Raw genomic sequence first — 17,466 nt, 5'->3', positions numbered from 1 at the left:
GTACTGATACTTGTAAAGCATGAATACAGCACAGAGAGCTGAAGAGCAGGCATTGTACTGATACTTGTAAAGCATGAATACAGCACAGACAGCTGAAGAGATTTCCATCAGAGCACCTGCCACTGATATATGTAAAGCATGAATACAGCACAGAGAGCTGAAGAGCAGAGTCTCCTCATGCAGGCATTGTACTGATACTTGTAAAGCATGAATACAGCACAGAGAGCTGAAGAAATATGTAAAGCATGAATACAGCACAGACAGCTGAAGAGATTTCCATCAGAGCACCTGCCACTGATATATGTAAAGCATGAATACAGCACAGAGAGCTGAAGAGCAGGCATTGTACTGATACTTGTAAAGCATGAATACAGCACAGAGAGCTGAAGAAATATGTAAAGCATGAATACAGCACAGACAGCTGAAGAGATTTCCATCAGAGCACCTGCCACTGATATATGTAAAGCATGAATACAGCACAGAGAGCTGAAGAGCAGAGTCTCCTCATGCAGGCATTGTACTGATACTTGTAAAGCACGAATACAGCAAAAAACAGCTGAAGAAATATGTAAAGCATGAATACAGCACAGACAGCTGAAGAGATTTCCATCAGAGTACCTGCCACTGATATACGTAAAGCATGAATACAGCACAGACAACTGAAGAGCAGATCTGCTTTATAAACCCCATGCAGGAAGCACACCGACACATATAAAGCATGAATGCTGCACAGGCAATTGTAAAACCGACTCCATGAAAGATGTTTCCTACTTTGAAAAATGGTCATAACAGAAAGCTAAAAGTGGGTGACTGAAGCAAAGAAAGTCAGAGAAGAGCTGGGGGATATGATTGCAAGGCAAGACCCAGCCAGGCTCTCGCGTGCTCCCTGCCCTCAGGAACGGCCGTGCTGCTCTCCAACGGGACTGGCAGCTGCCACGTGCAACTCAGGGATCAAACTGTCAAGCTTAAAATACATTGTGGTCCTTTTTGTTTTCCCCTCCAAGTGTTTGCTTCCTGGCTTCCAAACCCAAGGGCCAAATATTTGTACCAGAGCCACCCACAAGATAGCGCACGTGTGGGGTGTTTATATGAGACAGAGAGGAGTGTGCCAGGATCTCTCTCTTATCCGAGGGGGTCCCGGCCTTCCCTGCGACTCGGGACCTCCCGAGGTTTTCTGCACGCAGGGGGACTCTTTTTTTTCCCCACAGGAGTTCTGCCGACGATCTGATGACTTTGCTGGAGATTCCGAGCCCAAAATTTCTGAAAATCCCAGAGACTCCCGCATAACACAGAGACGCTCGGGGCTGACAAAGACTCTAGCAAAACCCGGACTGATTCTGGCTGATTCCCCCCCCCACCCCCGCCCCCCCAGTTACTGCTTAGTCAGTGTCACGTGTGTATGAAAATTTACCTTTCAGAAAGACCCATCCCACGCTAAATAGCGCTTATTCAAACTGAACAGCTGTGCTGATGTGTTTTCTATATAAAACCTCAACCATGACGATTAATTAAATGTGATGGAATTTATTTCAAGAGCCGTGTAGGTATAAAGCTGTAAGGGGGGAGCAGATCCGTTATAGCACCCACACCGCTTGCTCCACTAGTTAGTTCATTATGGATATCCCTTCCCAGAGGGTCTCTCTTTGGATATGATGCTGTAAGGGGGGAGCAGATCCGTTATAGCACCCACACCGCTTGCTCCACTAGTTAGTTCATTATGGATATCCCTTCCCAGAGGGTCTCTCTTTGGATATGATGCTGTAAGGGGGGAGCAGATCCGTTATAGCACCCACACCGCTTGCTCCGCTAGTTAGTTCATTATAGATATCCCTTCCCAGAGGGTCTCTCTTTGGATATGATGCTGTAACAGGGGGACAGATCTGTTATAGCACCCACACCGCTTGCTCCACTAGTTAGTTCATTATGGATATCCCTTCCCAGAGGGTCTCTCTTTGGATATGATGCTGTAACGGGGGGAGCAGATCCGTTATAGCACCCACACCGCTTGCTCCACTAGTTAGTTCATTATAGATATCCCTTCCCAGAGGGTCTCTCTTTGGATATGATGCTGTAAGGGGGGAGCAGATCTGTTATAGCACCCACACCGCTTGCTCCACTAGTTAGTTCATTATGGATATCCCTTCCCAGAGGGTCTCTCTTTGGATATGATGCTGTAAGGGGGGAGCAGATCCGTTATAGCACCCACACCGCTTGCTCCACTCGTTAGTTCATTATGGATATCACTTCCCAGAGGGTCTCTCTTTGGATATGATTCTGTAAGGAGGGACAGATCTGTTATAGCACCCACACCGCTTGCTCCACTAGTTAGTTCATTATGGATATCCCTTCCCAGAGGGTCTCTCTTTGGATATGATGCTGTAAGGGGGGAGCAGATCCGTTATAGCACCCACACCGCTTGCTCCGCTAGTTAGTTCATTATAGATATCCCTTCCCAGAGGGTCTCTCTTTGGATATGATGCTGTAACAGGGGGACAGATCCGTTATAGCACCCACACCGCTTGCTCCACTAGTTAGTTCATTATGGATATCCCTTCCCAGAGGGTCTCTCTTTGGATATGATGCTGTAACGGGGGGACAGATCCGTTATAGCACCCACACCGCTTGCTCCACTAGTTAGTTCATTATGGATATCCCTTCCCAGAGGGTCTCTCGTTGGATATGATGCTGTAAGGGGGGAGCAGATCCGTTATAGCACCCACACCGCTTGCTCCACTAGTTAGTTCATTATGGATATCCCTTCCCAGAGGGTAGCTCTTTGGATCAGAGGATTTTAGGGTCTTGAGATCAGCAGATGAACATGCCCGCCACAGCCTAGCCCTTGTAATGACTTCCGGTCCCCATCATGGGTTCTCCCCACCCCCCCACCCCCTTCCAAAGGAAAAGGACTCCAAAAAAAGTCTCTCTTCATGGGCAGGGCGGTGGATACAGAGGAACAACGCCACAGGGGAAGCAAAACCAGTAATGCTCTTCAGTAGCTCTTAGGACAAGTGTAAAGGATTCTTAGTGGCCTGGAAGTGAAAGGATAGCAGGTAAAGTGGTCTCGTGGTCCTCTGCCGTCATGATTTATGGAAGTCCACAGAAGGGGCCAAGAGGTTAGCATGCTGGACAGCTTATCCCGGAAAGTGTATTTATGCTAAGGCGGGGGTGGGCTGGGGGACCGCCTTCTGATCATCCTTGTACTGGGGTCTAACACACATTCAGGGCGCACGCAGCCCAGGGGTTCGCACCATTACATTTAATGGAAACTCTAGCTATGCTCCCAATGGTGCAGGTAACGTCATAGGCTCCGTTTCAGGAAGATATCTGGGAAAAAAAAAGGCAGATGCACGCACACGGCCAACGGACGGGTGGGCATTGTTAGAAGAGTCGGTAAGGCCGAGTGATGCGATATTCAGAGACAGGGTCAGAAAGGTGAGCTAGTCGACCTCCTTCCATCAGGTGGAGCGCACTGGAGATGCAAAAGCCCTGCAGATGTTCACTCTCGAGTGTGGACCAGAAGGCCCAGTCTGGCTAAGCCCGATCGCATCATCACTTACCACGTGCAGGGAGAGCCCCCGGTGGTCACTGTGAAGAATGCAGCTTGGACTCAGCCTGAAATTGTACAGAGTTTATTGCAGTGACAGAAGCTTCCTTTCAGGTTTTACAGGTGCCAACCACCCCTCTTACAGAACTGTCAGACACATTCCTGCTCAACCTTTCGCCACAAGGGGCAGGTGGGACTCAGGTTTGGTAGGTGGCCGATAGACAGTTGGATGGGTCTTGGTAAATCAAGACATTAAGGAAAAGACAAGGGGAAACAGTAAGGCAAAGCAGGGGATTTGGTTGTGCCCAGTCCTCCTCGCTCGGGTCACGTTCAGTAACTCCGCCGAGTTCCAAACCGGGGCCTGGCATGGTTTTCTCCATCGGTGCGGCGCTCCGCACAGGCGTGCAAGCAGGGGAGAGAGGAAAGACCTTTATCCGGCAATCCTCTTATACACATAAGAACACTTGTTTGTCTCCCCACCCCCACAGATTTGACTTTTTTTTTTTAAAATACTACATTGAATCCAGTAAACCTCCAAACTGCTCTTCATGACATTCACTTTAGCACACAGACAAGGGGCAGATGGCGATCAGCGAGAAAGAGTCTTTCAGTAAACCAGGAGAGGGGGCCAGGAATGAGATTAGAGAACAGCGAGACCACAGCCCAGAAAGAGGAGGCAATGGCGACAGAGGGTGGGGGAGGGCGTGCCTCTCTTCCTGGGACCGTGTGAGGTACAGAAATCAGTCACCCGTGTGCGCTGGGCAGGGCCGCCCGTACTGTCGGTGTTGAAAATCATGGATGCAAGATACTGCACACGCCCCAGATCCCCTCCCCACAGCCACCACCTCTTTAACAAGGCAGGGCCGGCTGCATCCTGCTGCCATCATCACTTCGATGGAATCAAACCTGCAGGGGGGCAAGCGCGGGGGGGGGGGGGGGCATTTCTTGCCTTAGGACAGCGAGGGGGTGTTTCGCTTTCCAAAAAAAAAAAAAAAGTAACTCAAAGTCATGAATGACCGTCCCCTCCGCAGACCTGGGAAACAGCCCGGTGGAGACTGTGCTAGCTGAAGACATTTAGCAGCGTGTAAGGGCAGAGGGCCAGAAGGTCCGAGCTGCCAGCACTACTAAGCTCATTGCAAGAAGGTACAGGGTCGTTCATTCTAGTTTTGTCGCTGCCTTCTGCCCCCCCCCCCCCCCCTATATTTCTATTTTGCTGGCTGGGCAGGTAAGAGGACCTGTAGTACTTCTGTATGCTGCCCCAACCCATCCCCCACCCCAGGGCAGAACCTGTCAATTCACATCACTGGCAACCTCTACCAGGCAGGCTCACATGAGCCGGCGGCTCTCCAGACTTCCACGCTGTAGGATTTGGGGGCGGGGAGCTCCGTCCCCCATCCAAATTCAGCAGCAGAACATTATGCGTGCAAACGAACAGTGTCCTCTGTCCCTAAACATGTTTCAAGGGTGGTTGATTCCCATTTTACGTAGGAAGGTTGAACGGTCCGAAATCCAACAGCCAAGGGGCAACCACAGCAAAATACCAAGCTGGCCTCTCGTTTGCATCAGCAGGTGGCCAAAATGACCGGGAGGAGTTTTGTGGGCAGGTTTTCCACTCGAGACAGGCCGCTCCCCTCCTCCTCCTTCACAGCAAGGCGGAGGGGACGGAGAGTGAAGCGCTCCCGGCTGCGGTCGCTCCTTTTGGGAGGTCAAAGTTTAAAGAGCTCGTCCTCGTGGTCCTTCAGCGTCGCCGCCCGCGTGGTCCTGGTGAGGGGCACAGGCCCCAGCAGGGAGCGCTGGTGCGTGCGGGGAGAGCGGGTGCCATCCTGATCTCGCGTGGCGCCTCGGCAGCTGCTTGTCCCGCTGCATGAGCTGGCCTCTCCCTGGGGAATCCTGGCGGAAAGAGAGTCCTGTTAACTTATGGTCATGCGGGCTCCGCTCAGAACAGGCTCGACGATCCTGCCTCTGGGCGCTGCACGGAACGGACAGACACCCCGCTTAGCTGGGCAAGCCTTTGTTAAATGCCTGGCACAGCAGCACCAGCCCAGAAGAAATAAATAGTTCAAATTCTAGACAAAATCAATAGCCCAGCATGCGCTCTTTTACAAACATTCACACATGACCAGAGTGCCTTGTTTTCAGCGGGGGCTCCTGATATATATATACAGATGCAAACCATATATGCGCAGAATGGGTAGGGCACGAGATAATGATAAAGTCCCTGTGAGCCCGGCAACACCAAGACGCAGGTGTGCGCGCGACAGCAGGAGCTGGCATAAGCTTCCCTGGGAAAGATCTGCCCTTGGGTACTAACAGCTAGGAGCTGCATGTATCAGACAGGTCCAGAGTCACACAGGGATTCTTCCAGCGAGACCTGGCAGCACCGGGAGGTGCCACAGAGTCTGTCTGGCTAGATAAACAGTTTTACAGCAAGGAAAATGCCACAGTGTGGGGAGACAGTAGATGAGAAAAGTCGGAGGGTGGGAGCAAGCAAGAATCCTCTCCCCTGATATCTCAAAGCCTCTAGGCTTCCCTTTTAACCTTTGTAACACTACTTTTAGTGTTTTGGTATCTAATTTCCTTATTTTATCAGTCTGCCTTTTTAGACTACTGCAGTCACATACCTTTAAAAAGACAGACTATGATAGAATGAGGAAATTAATCAGAAAAACACAGAAAGGAACAGCTGCAAAGGTTAAAAGTTTGCATGAGGGGTGGACATTGTTTAAAAATACCATTTGGAAGCCCAGATAAAATGTATTCCATGCATTAAAAAGCTTGAAGGAAGACCAAATGACTTCCAGCATGGTTTAATGGTGAGGTGAAAGAGGCAGTTAAAGCCAACAAGGCGTCTTTTAAAAACGGGAAAGCAGACCCGAATGAGGAAAATAAGGAAGAGCAAAACCACTGGTAAGTTAGATGTAAAACAGTAGTAGGACAGGCCAAGAGAGAATTTAAGAAGAAGTTTGGCAAAAAGCCTGTGAGGGAGTCGGTAGGGCCGTTAGATGACAGAGGGGCAAAAGGAGCATTCAGGAAAGTCAAGGAAATAGCAGGAAAACTGAATGATTTCTTTGCCTCAGTCTTTACTGATGATGATTTGTGGATGCATTATAACATGTATGTTTTTTGTAACTTAGCACAGATGTTCTGTTATTTAGCGGAACAGAAATATTTAAACAAATAAACATTATATCCTCCATTATCACAGAAATGAGTTTTAATAGATCAAACAGACAAACTAAAGCATAAGAAATCACCAGGACCGGATGGTATCTACCCAAAGAACTAAAAAATGAAACTGCAAACCTGTTACTAGTAATCTAACACCTATTATTTAAAATAGAGGTGGGCAAACTGTTCTTTAATTGGGGACCACATTACTGGCTCTTGTCTACACCAGGGGGAGGGGCAGAAAGCTCCTTGAGAAAGGATGGGGGCAGAAAGGTTACTTCCTTATTTACCCACAGGGCTACTCAAAGGACTCCAAGCCAGCAACAATATTCTGTCACTACTGTCACTCTAAACTAGTTGTCAGACACACGATATGCAATGTGAACGAACACCAACCTGGGGTAATTCACTGAACTTCATTTAGCACTAGTCAGTTACAGTCACGGATGGGAAGTAATGCTACCCACGTGCCTGGAGATAATACCTTTGAAGACGCAAGCAATCAAAAAGCCCATGCTGTCACTGCCCTGGATCCGCCAGCCCAAACATCATCAACCAAGGCCCGAAATGACGGGCCGATGCGAGCGATGTTAGGCCATTGAGGATGAGGTCGGGTCAGAATCTCGGCGGGCCGCACATAATGGGGCTCCAGCTCGAGATAGGTGGGCCACAAAAAAAAACCTGGAGACCTGCCGGTTCTGGCCAGATGGCCATAGTTGGCCCACTCCCCCCGATTTAAAACAGCCACAATACCTGAAAACTGGAGTGTGGCCAATGTAGTGCCAATTTATAAAAAAAAAAAAAAAGAGGGCTCTAGGGGGTGACTGGGAAATCATAACCCGGTAGCCTGATGTCAGTGCTGGACAAAATGGTAGAAGCTATTCTAAACAGACATGTGGCTAAGGGTGATACGGTATACCTGGATTTTCAGAAGGCATTTGACAAAGTTCCTCATGAAAGACTCCTCAGGAAATTACAAAGTCATGGGGACAGGAGGCAGGTCCCCAAAAAGTGGAGTAGCACAGGCATCTGTACTGGGACCTCTGCCGTTTAACAGATTCATAAAATGACCTGGAAAGGGGACGAGTGAGGGGATCAAATTTGAAGATTTACCTTTTCAAATGATACTAAACCACAGGGGCATTCCATGAAACCAGCAACCAGCAGGTTCAAAAGAGATGGTAGAAAGGACTTTTTCACTCAGCGCACAATCAAGCTGCTGCCAGAGGACGTGATGAGGGTGGCGAGCGTAGCGGGGTTTAATAGAGGTCTGGACAAGTTCCTGGAGGAAAAGTCCATAGCACATGATCAGCCAGGTAGACCATGGAACGCTATTGCTATCCTTGGGAGTGACAGGAATTAGATCTTTTTTGGGACCTGGACTGACCAACGTCAGAGATGGGATGCTGGGCTTGATGGACCATGGTCTGACTCACCATGGCACTCTGTATGCTCATTTTCTCCACTATCTGAGATGGAAACGAGGGGGGGTCTAGAGATGTTGCTGGGAAGGCACTTCTCATTTCAGGACCCTAGTGGTTCAGCCTGCTGGAGGTGCTCCATGACAGGAGAAAAGCACCGGAAGCTGCCACTGCCACAGAACTGGAGAGGCAACTGAGACGCTCGTCACTTATCCCAAGCATAAGGACAAACCTAAATGCAATCTGTGCAACCTAGAATACAAAAGACCCTTAGGAGACTGACCCAGTCTTTCAAGACATGAAATCCCCAGCGCGAATATAACATGTTTTTTTTTTTTAATTAGAGGTCAGGGGGCCTGTTCTACAGAAGTCACTTGAGCAGACACTGCCTCAAGCACAGTGGGGCAGACATTTGGGATAGGTCAGGACACTGCTCTAGAAAGGGCGACAGAGATCCCTGCTGGATGTGACAAGCTGTCAGCCCCCCCCCCCCCCCCCCGCCTGCCCACAGCACGAGAGGAGGGTGGAACCCCTCTTGCGTAGACATTGTGCAGCGATGGGCGATTCAGTCCTGCACCGTGACTCGCAAGCTCCCGCCATCTCCACAACCCTGCTTCTCCTGCTGCCCCCTCACTCTATACCCACCCACCCTTTGCTGTCCATCCGTGTGCATAACCCCCGGCAGACACTTCTCTCATGCCTGCTCTTCAAAGGCTTTACCTTCAGGACCAGGGACTTTGTACTCACAAGATCTCGCTGTTGTGCAGGGTCTTCACCACAGCCCTCTTCGACACCGTGATTTTAGAATCCAGTTTCTTCAAGAAATCTTTGGCAGACAGGTCCTCAGGCTGGGCGGCCCCCTGCGCCACCGTCTCCTCCTCCCCCTCCTCTGGCTGGTTGGTGCTTACATCCCTCTCGCCTCTTCCTTCCTCCTCGGGGCTCAGCCCCTTCTGCTCCATCAGGATGGGGATGTAGAGGGTTTTCTTCAAAAAGATCGAGTCGCCCGTGTACAGCCTGTTCGCTCGCTTAATCTGCTCCATCTAGGAAGGGAAGGCGGGGAAACAAGAAGCACGGAGGTGACGAAAGGCCAGAGCAAGTTGCAAGCTGACGTGGTGCCATCCCAGAGCGCATCTACAGGTCCTGGCGTGGCATCTACAGGGCCATGACGTGGACCCACTGGGTAAATCAACAGGACATGGAACCAAATACAGGCTGGTGACACCTGATTTGCTTCAAATTTAGGAAATGGCCGTCGTGTTTGCATAGGGTAGTAGAAACGACACAAAGACCGGTGGCACCTTAGACTAACAAGAGTTATTGAGGCATCGGCTTTCGAGGACCAGAATCCACTTCGTCGGATGCAGCCGGGCATGGGTGGAAAGGTGACTTGCATTTCAAACTCTTGTCCTCGAAAGCCGATGCCTCAATAACTCTGTTAGTCTAAGGTGCCACCGGCCTCTGTGTCGCTTCTGCCACTACATACGAACCCGGCTACCCCTCTGAAAACACAGTGGCATCTTCCTGAATTTTAAAGCAAACCAAACCTGGTTGTGGCATCCTCGGAATATAAAAATTATCAGCAACAATTTTAGGTTAACATTCACCAGATGAAAGCAACAGTCAAAACGCAACTGATCTAGCGGAGGTGTGAATCTAGGACGGCTCCCGTGATGCCACGGCATCACGGGAGCCGTCTCTGCTCTTTGGTGGGTCCCCAAAGACAAAAGGGTTCCAGGAGTCACGTATTCAGGCCGTTCTAATAAAGCCGCTCGGAAAAGAGGCACTCGGTGTTGAGCGTCCGCTTTCCTAGCGCGTGCCCAGCCACCTCTCTTGGGCGCACGATAGAATATTTAAATGAGGGGAGAGGGTTGCTCTGCCAAGGAGTCGCGGAGTCGCTAGGGACAAGCGTGCGCCTCTAGCACCTCCTCGGCAGAGGGCACCCAGGAGAGGTGGCTGTCAGTGAATTGGGAAAACGGACGCCAAGGGCTAGGAAAACGGATGCTCGTTAATGGAGCGCCCCTTTTCCTAACCTGACCGCCAGCATGCTTTTTTTTTTTTTTTTTAAACCTTTTGGTTCCTCAGACTTAATATCGCTGGGGGCAGGCATTCGTTTCTGAGCGTAAAAATATGAGGGGGTCGGATCCGGGGAGAATAGCTAATAGCGCTCATCAACATGCATTTGCGTGTGTTGAGCGCCACTAGTTTCGCGGGGGGGGGGGGGGGGGGGGGGGGGGTTGGACGTGCGTTTTGGACGCGCTAATCCCCTTCTGGAATAAGGGCTCGTGGATGCGCGTCCAACCACGGGTTAAACAGTGCGCTCGGCTGAGCGCACTCTATTGGATCAGCCCGATTGTTACAAAAGAGCAAATATAAAAGCCATTTCTCCTTGAGGGTGGGGCACGGGCTTCTGAGCACCCTGTAAAAGACACGTCTACAGTCACATTTGACAAGGGGGGGGCGGGCCGTGTGGTTGTGGAAAGTTCACATCCCATTAAAAAAGGATCACCATCAGCTAAAGACTCCAGTTATTCACTCACTCCCCCAGGCTTTTGATTTCGAGAAAGAAAGAAGATTCACACACACCCTTACAGGCCTTCCTTTTCCATCTCTCCACTTAGAACGGCGATCTGTTGTGATAAGTGGGTTATAAGATTTTTAGGGTTTAGTTACAGGCGAAGGAGTCGGTCTCTTGTAATCTGAGGTTCTAGGTCACTAACTGAGGTCCAAGGGAAAAGCACAGCTTTTTTTTTTAAACAGGTGAATGTGGGGTGATCCACTTAAAGACAGTCTGAATATTGCCCCCCCTCCCAATCCCAGGAGAGGGGTTAAAGTCCACATGAATAAAGGGGCAGAGTTAGGTTGTGGGCGTGAAAGCACATGGAGAGATTTCATTCATTGTAAACCGAGGTGATGTATAACTATACGTACCGCGTATAAAAGAATCTATAAATAAAATAAAATAAATTTTCCGATCTCTGCACGTTCTTTCGGGCACAGGCAAAGAGTGTGGATAGCAATGCACTGGCGTTGTGCATGCTGCCCACATTTACACAGGGAAGCACCATGAGGAAAACACAGACACAGTGATCTCCTACACCTTCTTCCCATTGCAAATCGGCTAAAAAGATCTACAAGACGTCACATTAAAAGTGAACAGAATGGAAAATCAGACCCAGAGAGGTATTTACATCTCAAAACAAAAGGCAATAACAAATAAAAGCTAAGGATCCAACTGGATCAACATCACTTTGGTTGGCACACCAGTCTTACCGTAACGCCATATTTGAGTGCCAATCCCTGTAAGGTGTCCCCTGGATCCAGCTGGTGCTCAATCCTGCGTTGTCTCACGGGGGAGTAGGCAGACTGCACCAGGCTTCCGTAAGACCGGGTCCTGGCACCGCGCAGCAGAGCAGACCCTCCTGAGGACCCTTGCCCGGGGGAGGATGCCATCGCTCCTGTACACCCAGGTCCCTAAACCGTGGGGGCTGTCCAGAGTCTGTGACAGATTCCGCCCCTCACTCCCAGGGGACCTGCCAAGAATCTTCCCACAGGGCTCAGCTGGGAACAAACAGCATCACTCAATGTTAGCAGCTTCTTCAAAGCAAGCAGCAGCAGCAGTCTGTGCCATTGTGCAGTTACTCCTCCCAGCAAGCTTTAATCACTAAAATCAAATTACACAAAATCTGGCCATAACAATGTTGTTGTGCTGCGCTCTCATGACTCTTTCTTATTAAAGACAGACAGCAGTAACTTGATTCTGCTCCCTGATTCTCTCTCATTCACTATAACACATCCCGAGCTAGGAGAGGTCAGCAGCCCTGCCTCAAACCACTCCAGGGTTTCTATTCCCCTCTCCTCCCTCCCTCAGACCATACCCAGTTTCTAGTCCCCTTTCTCCCACTCATTTACACCACACTGGGGTTTCTGCCCCTCTCCCCAGACCACACTGGAGTTTGTGCTCCTCTCAGGTCACTCAGGGGTTTCTGCCCTCTCTCCCCCACCCTCAGTCCACACTGGAGTCTCTGCCACCCTCCCCCAGACCACACTGGAGTTTGTGCTCCCCTCAGATCCAGCTGGGGTTTCTGCCCCTCTCTTCCCCTGCCTCAGGCCGCTCAGGGGTTTCTGTTCTCTCTCCCCCTGCCTCAGGCCACTCAGGGGTTTCTGCCCCCTCTCTCCCCCTGCCTCGGGCCGCACTGGGGGTTTTGCCCCCTCTCTCAGGCCGCACTGGGGTTTCTACCCTCTCACACCCACTAGAGTTTCTGCCCCCTCTGCTCTGGTCCTCCCTGCGTTAGAAGAGGGAAGCTGCCGGCTCTCCGTGTTCCAATGCCAGTGACAGCGGACTCAATTGCAGAAGTACCCAGGCGCTCTGGGAGTTGTAGTTCCGGGGCAAGCGAAAGCCCCGCCCCACTCTTCCGCCGACGCAGGGCGAAGAGTAAAGCCGGAACTTCGTTACCCACAATCCCCGAGCTCCCTGACGCGCACTGTCATGGCGGCGGAGAGCGTATTCTGGGAGTTGTAGTCCTGATCGGAGGTCGGCATAAGGAAAACACGGGGGAGCACGCCGGGAAATGCAGTTCGCGAAACCCGGGGGCCTCGACAGTACGGCGACCGGGAGGAGCGCGGCCTAGGCTGCATCATGTCGTTTAAGCGTGAGGGTGACGATGGGAGTCAGCTGAACGTGTTGAAGGTGAGTCCCGGGGCTTTCCACGGACCAGAGCCCAATCCCGGTACACATCCCCGATCATTTAGCTATTTCACGTCACGCCCGACGTATCCCAGGAGCTCGGAGGGGCTCTCTGTTGTCTGCCTGGGCCACAGGGCGGATTTCTGGGTCCCCGGGGGTCGAGTGGGAATCAGATCTGTGCTCCCCTTCCCATGTCTTTAGTCATCCTTACAGCTGCTGTGCTTGGCTTTGCAGAAGAGAAGAGTGGCAGAGCTCCTTGCAAGCTTCATCCCTGAAGACGAGGCGCTGCTCCTGAAGAACGGAAGGTCCGGTCTGGCCTGGAAATCCTGTGGCCGAGCCCAGCTTTGGCTCCCACTTTTGCAGTAGAAGAGAAATGAATGATTTCAGCCTGCGATGTCTCATGTGGTGTAAGATGTGCTGCCTGAGAAGCAGAGGCGACTGATGTGCTGTCTTTTTTTTTTTCTCTTGCTGTCTCAGGTATGCCTGCACCGTGTGCACTCACCGGCCTGTCTTTGATACGCTGGACATGCTCACCGTACACAGGGCTGGGAAGAAACACGTAGCCAGTAAGTTGCATGTCCCTAGGTGTACACAGTACAGTCGCATTCCCTGCCCCGAGGAGCCTACAGCTTGTGCATGAGGGCACGGTCAGCGACCTGTGCAGTGAGTGCTGGAGGGAGGCACTGTTGATGGGCATCCAAGTTTGGTGCCATATTGCTAGCAGCACATGATCGGCAGGGCCCCTACTCCCATGAGCTACAGTGCAGGAAAACAGGTGGCCCCCTGAAGCCCTGAGAAAATCTCCAGATATACTATTCCATTTCTTCCAGGGTTGTGACTTCTACTTCTTGCATAGAAACCTGAAGGCAGAAAAAGACTGTACGGCGGAACTAGTCTGTCCATCCACACAACTGCTCATCTCTAAATACCTACCACCCCCCTCCCCCGGTGCATGTCCCATGCTTTCTTGAATTCAGATACTGTCCTTGTCTACACCACCCAAGACTATTCCATCTATCCATTACCTTGCTGTAAAGAAATATTTTCTTAGATTACTCCTGATTCTATCCCAGCACCCGCATCCCATGACCCCTCATTCCAGAGCACCCTTTGCATTGTACCCCTAATGTTTTTACGAACTACATGTCACTGCCATACTAGTATATTGGTTTAAAAAGGATGCCCATTGGGAAAACTCTTCTTCATTGGTGATAGTGACAGGGGTTTAAAGGGAAAATATTGGTTATCTCTAGATTGCTTTTCACATGTTTTAACAATGTCATCAGTGTGTCTTCTGGAGAGTGGGGATTTTTTTTTATTATTTTCAACATTTAAGAAGGATGTTAAAGCCACCTGGGTTACAGAAGGCTGTCATATTCTTTGAGAAGGAAGCATACATTTTTTTTGTTAATAGGCATTGGTGGATCTCCTGGGAATCAAAGTGACATGGAGATTGGCTCCTCTCCCCACAGGTCTGCAGTGGTTTTATGGCAAGAAACGAGATCAGGAGAATGAGGTGCAGAAGCGACAGCAGGTGGCATTTCTGAAAGCTGAGGAGGCTGGTGGACAGGTATGGGATCATTCTTGCTCACTGGAAGGGAGGCATAACCCATAGTCTGGACTGATCCGGGTACGTAAAGGGAACCTGCATTTGGAAGGGGCTGAGAGGATGGGTGCAGGTGTACAGAGCCTTTCACCTCTAGGTCTGGAGGGCTCGGGATAGGTGTAGGGATACAGAGCCTGTCACCTCTAGGACTGGAGGGCTCAGGGGATGGGGGCAGGGATACAGAGCCTGTCAGCTCTAGGACTGGAGGGCTCAGGGGATGGGAGCAGGGATACAGAGCCTGTCACCTCTAGGACTGGAGGGCTCAGGGGATGGGGGCAGGGATACAGAGCCTGTCACCTCTGGGACTGGATGGTGCAGGAATATAATTCGGCTTGTTACCAGCTGAAAGCTATTTGTTAAGCTGTGTGAAGTGAGGTTGGTGGTTGGGCCTTCAGTTCACTTCCCAATAGTAAAATGAACAGAGCTGGATAGCCTGTGACTTTCTCACCCCTAGAGGCAGTCCTATTTCTCTAGCTCAGTGGTGGTTTTCTGGTTTCTCTCCAAGTCGGTCACAGTCCTGTCCCCGAACAGTAAAACTTCTCTGTGAAAGTGAAATAAAGCATGAAGCCATGAGCCCTCTGAAACTGTTTGTGCTCTGTAGGTTCCAGCGGGCCCAGCACCCCTGCTTGCTCAGACCAGGAGGATCACCCATCGTGCCTTGCTGAAAGCCACCCCCTATAACAGCTGCTGCAGACGGAGCAGGTAATTCTTTCCTCCCCCCCCCCCTCCAGCCTATTCTCTCCCAGGTGTTGCAGAGAGGCAGGGATGGGCTCACTTATCAAGAATACAAAACCTCTTCCAGGTCAGAGAGCAGTGGTACGAGCACCGCCCACTCCGGGTCAGAGCCTTCAGCCATTGGCACGGCCTGCGAGAGCAGCGGGGCGCAGAGCCCCTACCCAGGCCAGGAGGCAGTTGGAGTAGAAGCTACCCCCAGCAGCAGGCTTCCTGGGCATCAGAGCAGCTCATCAGGTAACATGCTGACTTTGGATTATTTGTCGTTGTGATTGAAGATTTTTTTTTTATATGTCGGGCCCGGCTTCATGGCAGAATAGGTATGAGGTTTACTTTTAAAGCGACAGGCTTGTTTCGCTCAGTGGAACCCAGCACTGCTGCTTGCTCGCTTTTCATGCAGCCTTCAGCAAGACCTTGCAAGCTTCTCTGTAGTTTTTTTTTTTAATGTATCTTGACTGGCTGGTAAGCTCTTTGGAACAGGGACCATACAGCACTGCACTTACCTAGTAGCGCTAGCGAGATAAGTAGTAGTAATGTGGGGGTTTTTTGCTGAAATTCGCTGACAGGTTCCTTGAAGGGGCGAGGTTGGAAAGTGAAGAAGCGGAGCACGGGAAAGGCCACGCCACGCGCCCTTTGTCCCGAGGTTGGCTCAGAAGGCTGTGATCAGCGCCGTGCTATAGAGCATTACCTGCTGCTGAGAAGGTAAACAAACACGGGACGGGGAAGGGCTTTATTATAGATGACGATAAAGTTCCCACATTGGTATCCTTGGACTCTGCCTCCCGCGCCTGCACCTTGTAACGCAGACCATCAGTGCCGACCAGAGTGGGAACTTCTAAAAAACATTCCCATTTAAAGCCTTTGTGCCCCCTTTTCTGGCACTGTTGTCAGATGAGAGGAGACCGTTCACGTATCCGCTTCCTTACGTTTGCTCCTACTGAGGATTCTCCCCGCCCCTCCCCCATCCGGGGGGGGGGGGGGTCCCATGCATGCCATCTCCGTCTGCACAGACGTTCACCCGCCTCCTCTCTCTCTCTCTCTTCTGCAGCTCTGGTTGGATCCAGGATGCCTCGGGCCAGTGGACCAAAGATGAAAACGTGGAATTTGATTCCGACGAGGAACAGCCTCCGGCCTTCCTGACCCTGTGACCCTTCCAGCGCTCCCGGGAGCCCTGCTTTTTGTTCTGGACTGAGTGTGAGATTAAAACACTCTCAGGGGGCCTGTGGCACCAGCAAGCAAGGGGGACTGCGGGCGTTTCTTCCTCCCGGCCCAGGTTCTACATTGCAGTTCAATCCAGTGAGGCTGGGGAAAGCTTCGCAGGGGGGGGGGGGTGCAGCTTTCCCCATTCTTATTGCATCGCCTGCGGACAGCTTTGTGTCCGGCGTCCACTGCCACGGTCTCACGCCCTGAATCTCAAATGAGACACCAGGAAGGGTGGAAAGACGCCGGGTTCGGTCAGGACTGTTGTAGCTTTGCAGGGAGCTCAGACCTTTTTTTTTTTTGTAGGCTCCCAATTCTTATCCCGGCAATTCCTGTCTTCACCGCTACCTCCAGACCTCGGACTATGAATGTGCCTTGTCCTGGCTCTGCTCCTGCCTCTGAGGATTTTACACCTGTCTCCTTTTGTTATGTCAATGTATGTGTATGGAAATACATGCTTTATACCCTGTTTTTGGCAGTTGCTATCTTTTGGGGGTGCTGGTAGTAATGAGGCCCAACGTGCTTATGTGTGATAATATTGCTCTATACAAGCAAAACAGCGTCACTGCAGGGGGAAAGAGGGTTGGGCAATGCAGTCTGGAGAAAGGTCTGGAACCACTCTCCGAGCACCTTATTCTCTCTGTAACCCAAGCCATGTGGATCCATTTCACCTGCTGATGTCCCTGGGTATAAATACACTGGGACATGCTGGGTCAGACCCAGAGGAAAGGAATAATTCTTAGCGTAAGCTCCTTGAGGCGAGTCACAGGCAGAGGGAGCTGCTGCTGCTGTCTCGGAAGGATGCAGTTTCCCATGCTGCCCTCATCGGGGAAGCAATGAGATGCTGGAGAGAACATCGCAGCTCCTGTGGCTTTGCAACTGGAGATATCAGAAAGGGGTGACGTCCCTCTCTGTAGCAAGCTGCTTGTTTCTAACCAAGGTGTGTCACGAAGGCTGGCCCCGGCCCAGACAGGTCGAGAAGCACCCTGCCTCCTCTTCCTACGCAGCACTTCCTCAATGCCAGATCTCAGCTGCTCAGGAGTCCCCCTACCTGTGCCAGGGCTGGGTGTGACCAGACAAGAGTCCCTGGGTCCCTCAGAGTCATCTAAAA

At 51.1% G+C, this 17,466-nt stretch overlaps 2 protein-coding genes across 4 annotated transcripts; one reads left to right on the top strand and one right to left on the bottom strand.

The window, feature by feature from the left end:
* Positions 1–3,613: 3,613 nt before the first annotated feature.
* On the bottom strand, positions 3,614–12,533 carry LOC115078623 (lysM and putative peptidoglycan-binding domain-containing protein 1-like). Of its 2 annotated transcripts, XM_029581557.1 has the most exons (4): positions 12,385–12,507; positions 11,404–11,691; positions 8,881–9,173; positions 3,614–5,434 (listed from the first exon to the last, which is right to left on the bottom strand). In XM_029581557.1, exons 2-4 carry the CDS (start codon positions 11,581–11,583, stop codon positions 5,251–5,253), a joined length of 657 nt encoding a protein of 218 aa, XP_029437417.1. In that variant the 5' UTR covers positions 11,584–11,691; positions 12,385–12,507; the 3' UTR covers positions 3,614–5,250. The 2 variants fall into 2 exon arrangements, with proteins under 2 accessions (XP_029437417.1, XP_029437416.1); XM_029581556.1 differs by having other exon boundaries at positions 11,404–12,533.
* A 103-nt stretch (positions 12,534–12,636) lies between these two features.
* Positions 12,637–16,826, top strand: LOC115078621 (sodium channel modifier 1-like). 2 transcript variants are annotated; one of them, XM_029581555.1, is made up of 9 exons: positions 12,637–12,820; positions 13,052–13,122; positions 13,295–13,383; positions 14,290–14,387; positions 15,025–15,125; positions 15,226–15,392; positions 15,722–15,857; positions 16,204–16,349; positions 16,662–16,826. In XM_029581555.1, exons 1-8 carry the CDS (start codon positions 12,770–12,772, stop codon positions 16,301–16,303), a joined length of 813 nt encoding a protein of 270 aa, XP_029437415.1. In that variant the 5' UTR covers positions 12,637–12,769; the 3' UTR covers positions 16,304–16,349; positions 16,662–16,826. The 2 variants fall into 2 exon arrangements, with proteins under 2 accessions (XP_029437415.1, XP_029437414.1); XM_029581554.1 differs by having other exon boundaries at positions 12,638–12,820; positions 16,204–16,826.
* The last annotated feature ends 640 nt before the right edge of the window (positions 16,827–17,466 follow it).

The sequence above is a fragment of the Rhinatrema bivittatum genome, chromosome 16, assembly GCF_901001135.1.
Source record: "Rhinatrema bivittatum chromosome 16, aRhiBiv1.1, whole genome shotgun sequence".
NCBI lineage: Eukaryota > Metazoa > Chordata > Amphibia > Gymnophiona > Rhinatrematidae > Rhinatrema > Rhinatrema bivittatum.
The sequence above is the reverse complement of the archived record's forward strand: the minus strand, read 5'-3'. Positions and strand labels throughout refer to the sequence as shown.

Bases quoted from the DNA above. Each gene is read 5' to 3' on its own strand.
- LOC115078623 (XM_029581556.1), bottom strand. From the start codon at position 11,583: ATGGCATCCTCCCCCGGGCAAGGGTCCTCAGGAGGGTCTGCTCTGCTG. The intron at 9,174-11,403 runs GTAAGACTGGTG...TTCCCTTCCTAG, and splicing joins CACTCAAATATGGCGTTACG to ATGGAGCAGATTAAGCGAGC. The intron at 5,435-8,880 runs GTGAGTACAAAG...TCTTTCCGCCAG, and splicing joins CTGCACAACAGCGAGATCTT to GATTCCCCAGGGAGAGGCCA.
- LOC115078621 (XM_029581555.1), top strand. From the start codon at position 12,770: ATGTCGTTTAAGCGTGAGGGTGACGATGGGAGTCAGCTGAACGTGTTG. The intron at 15,126-15,225 runs GTAATTCTTTCC...AACCTCTTCCAG, and splicing joins AGCTGCTGCAGACGGAGCAG to GTCAGAGAGCAGTGGTACGA. The intron at 15,393-15,721 runs GTAACATGCTGA...ATTCGCTGACAG, and splicing joins GCATCAGAGCAGCTCATCAG to GTTCCTTGAAGGGGCGAGGT.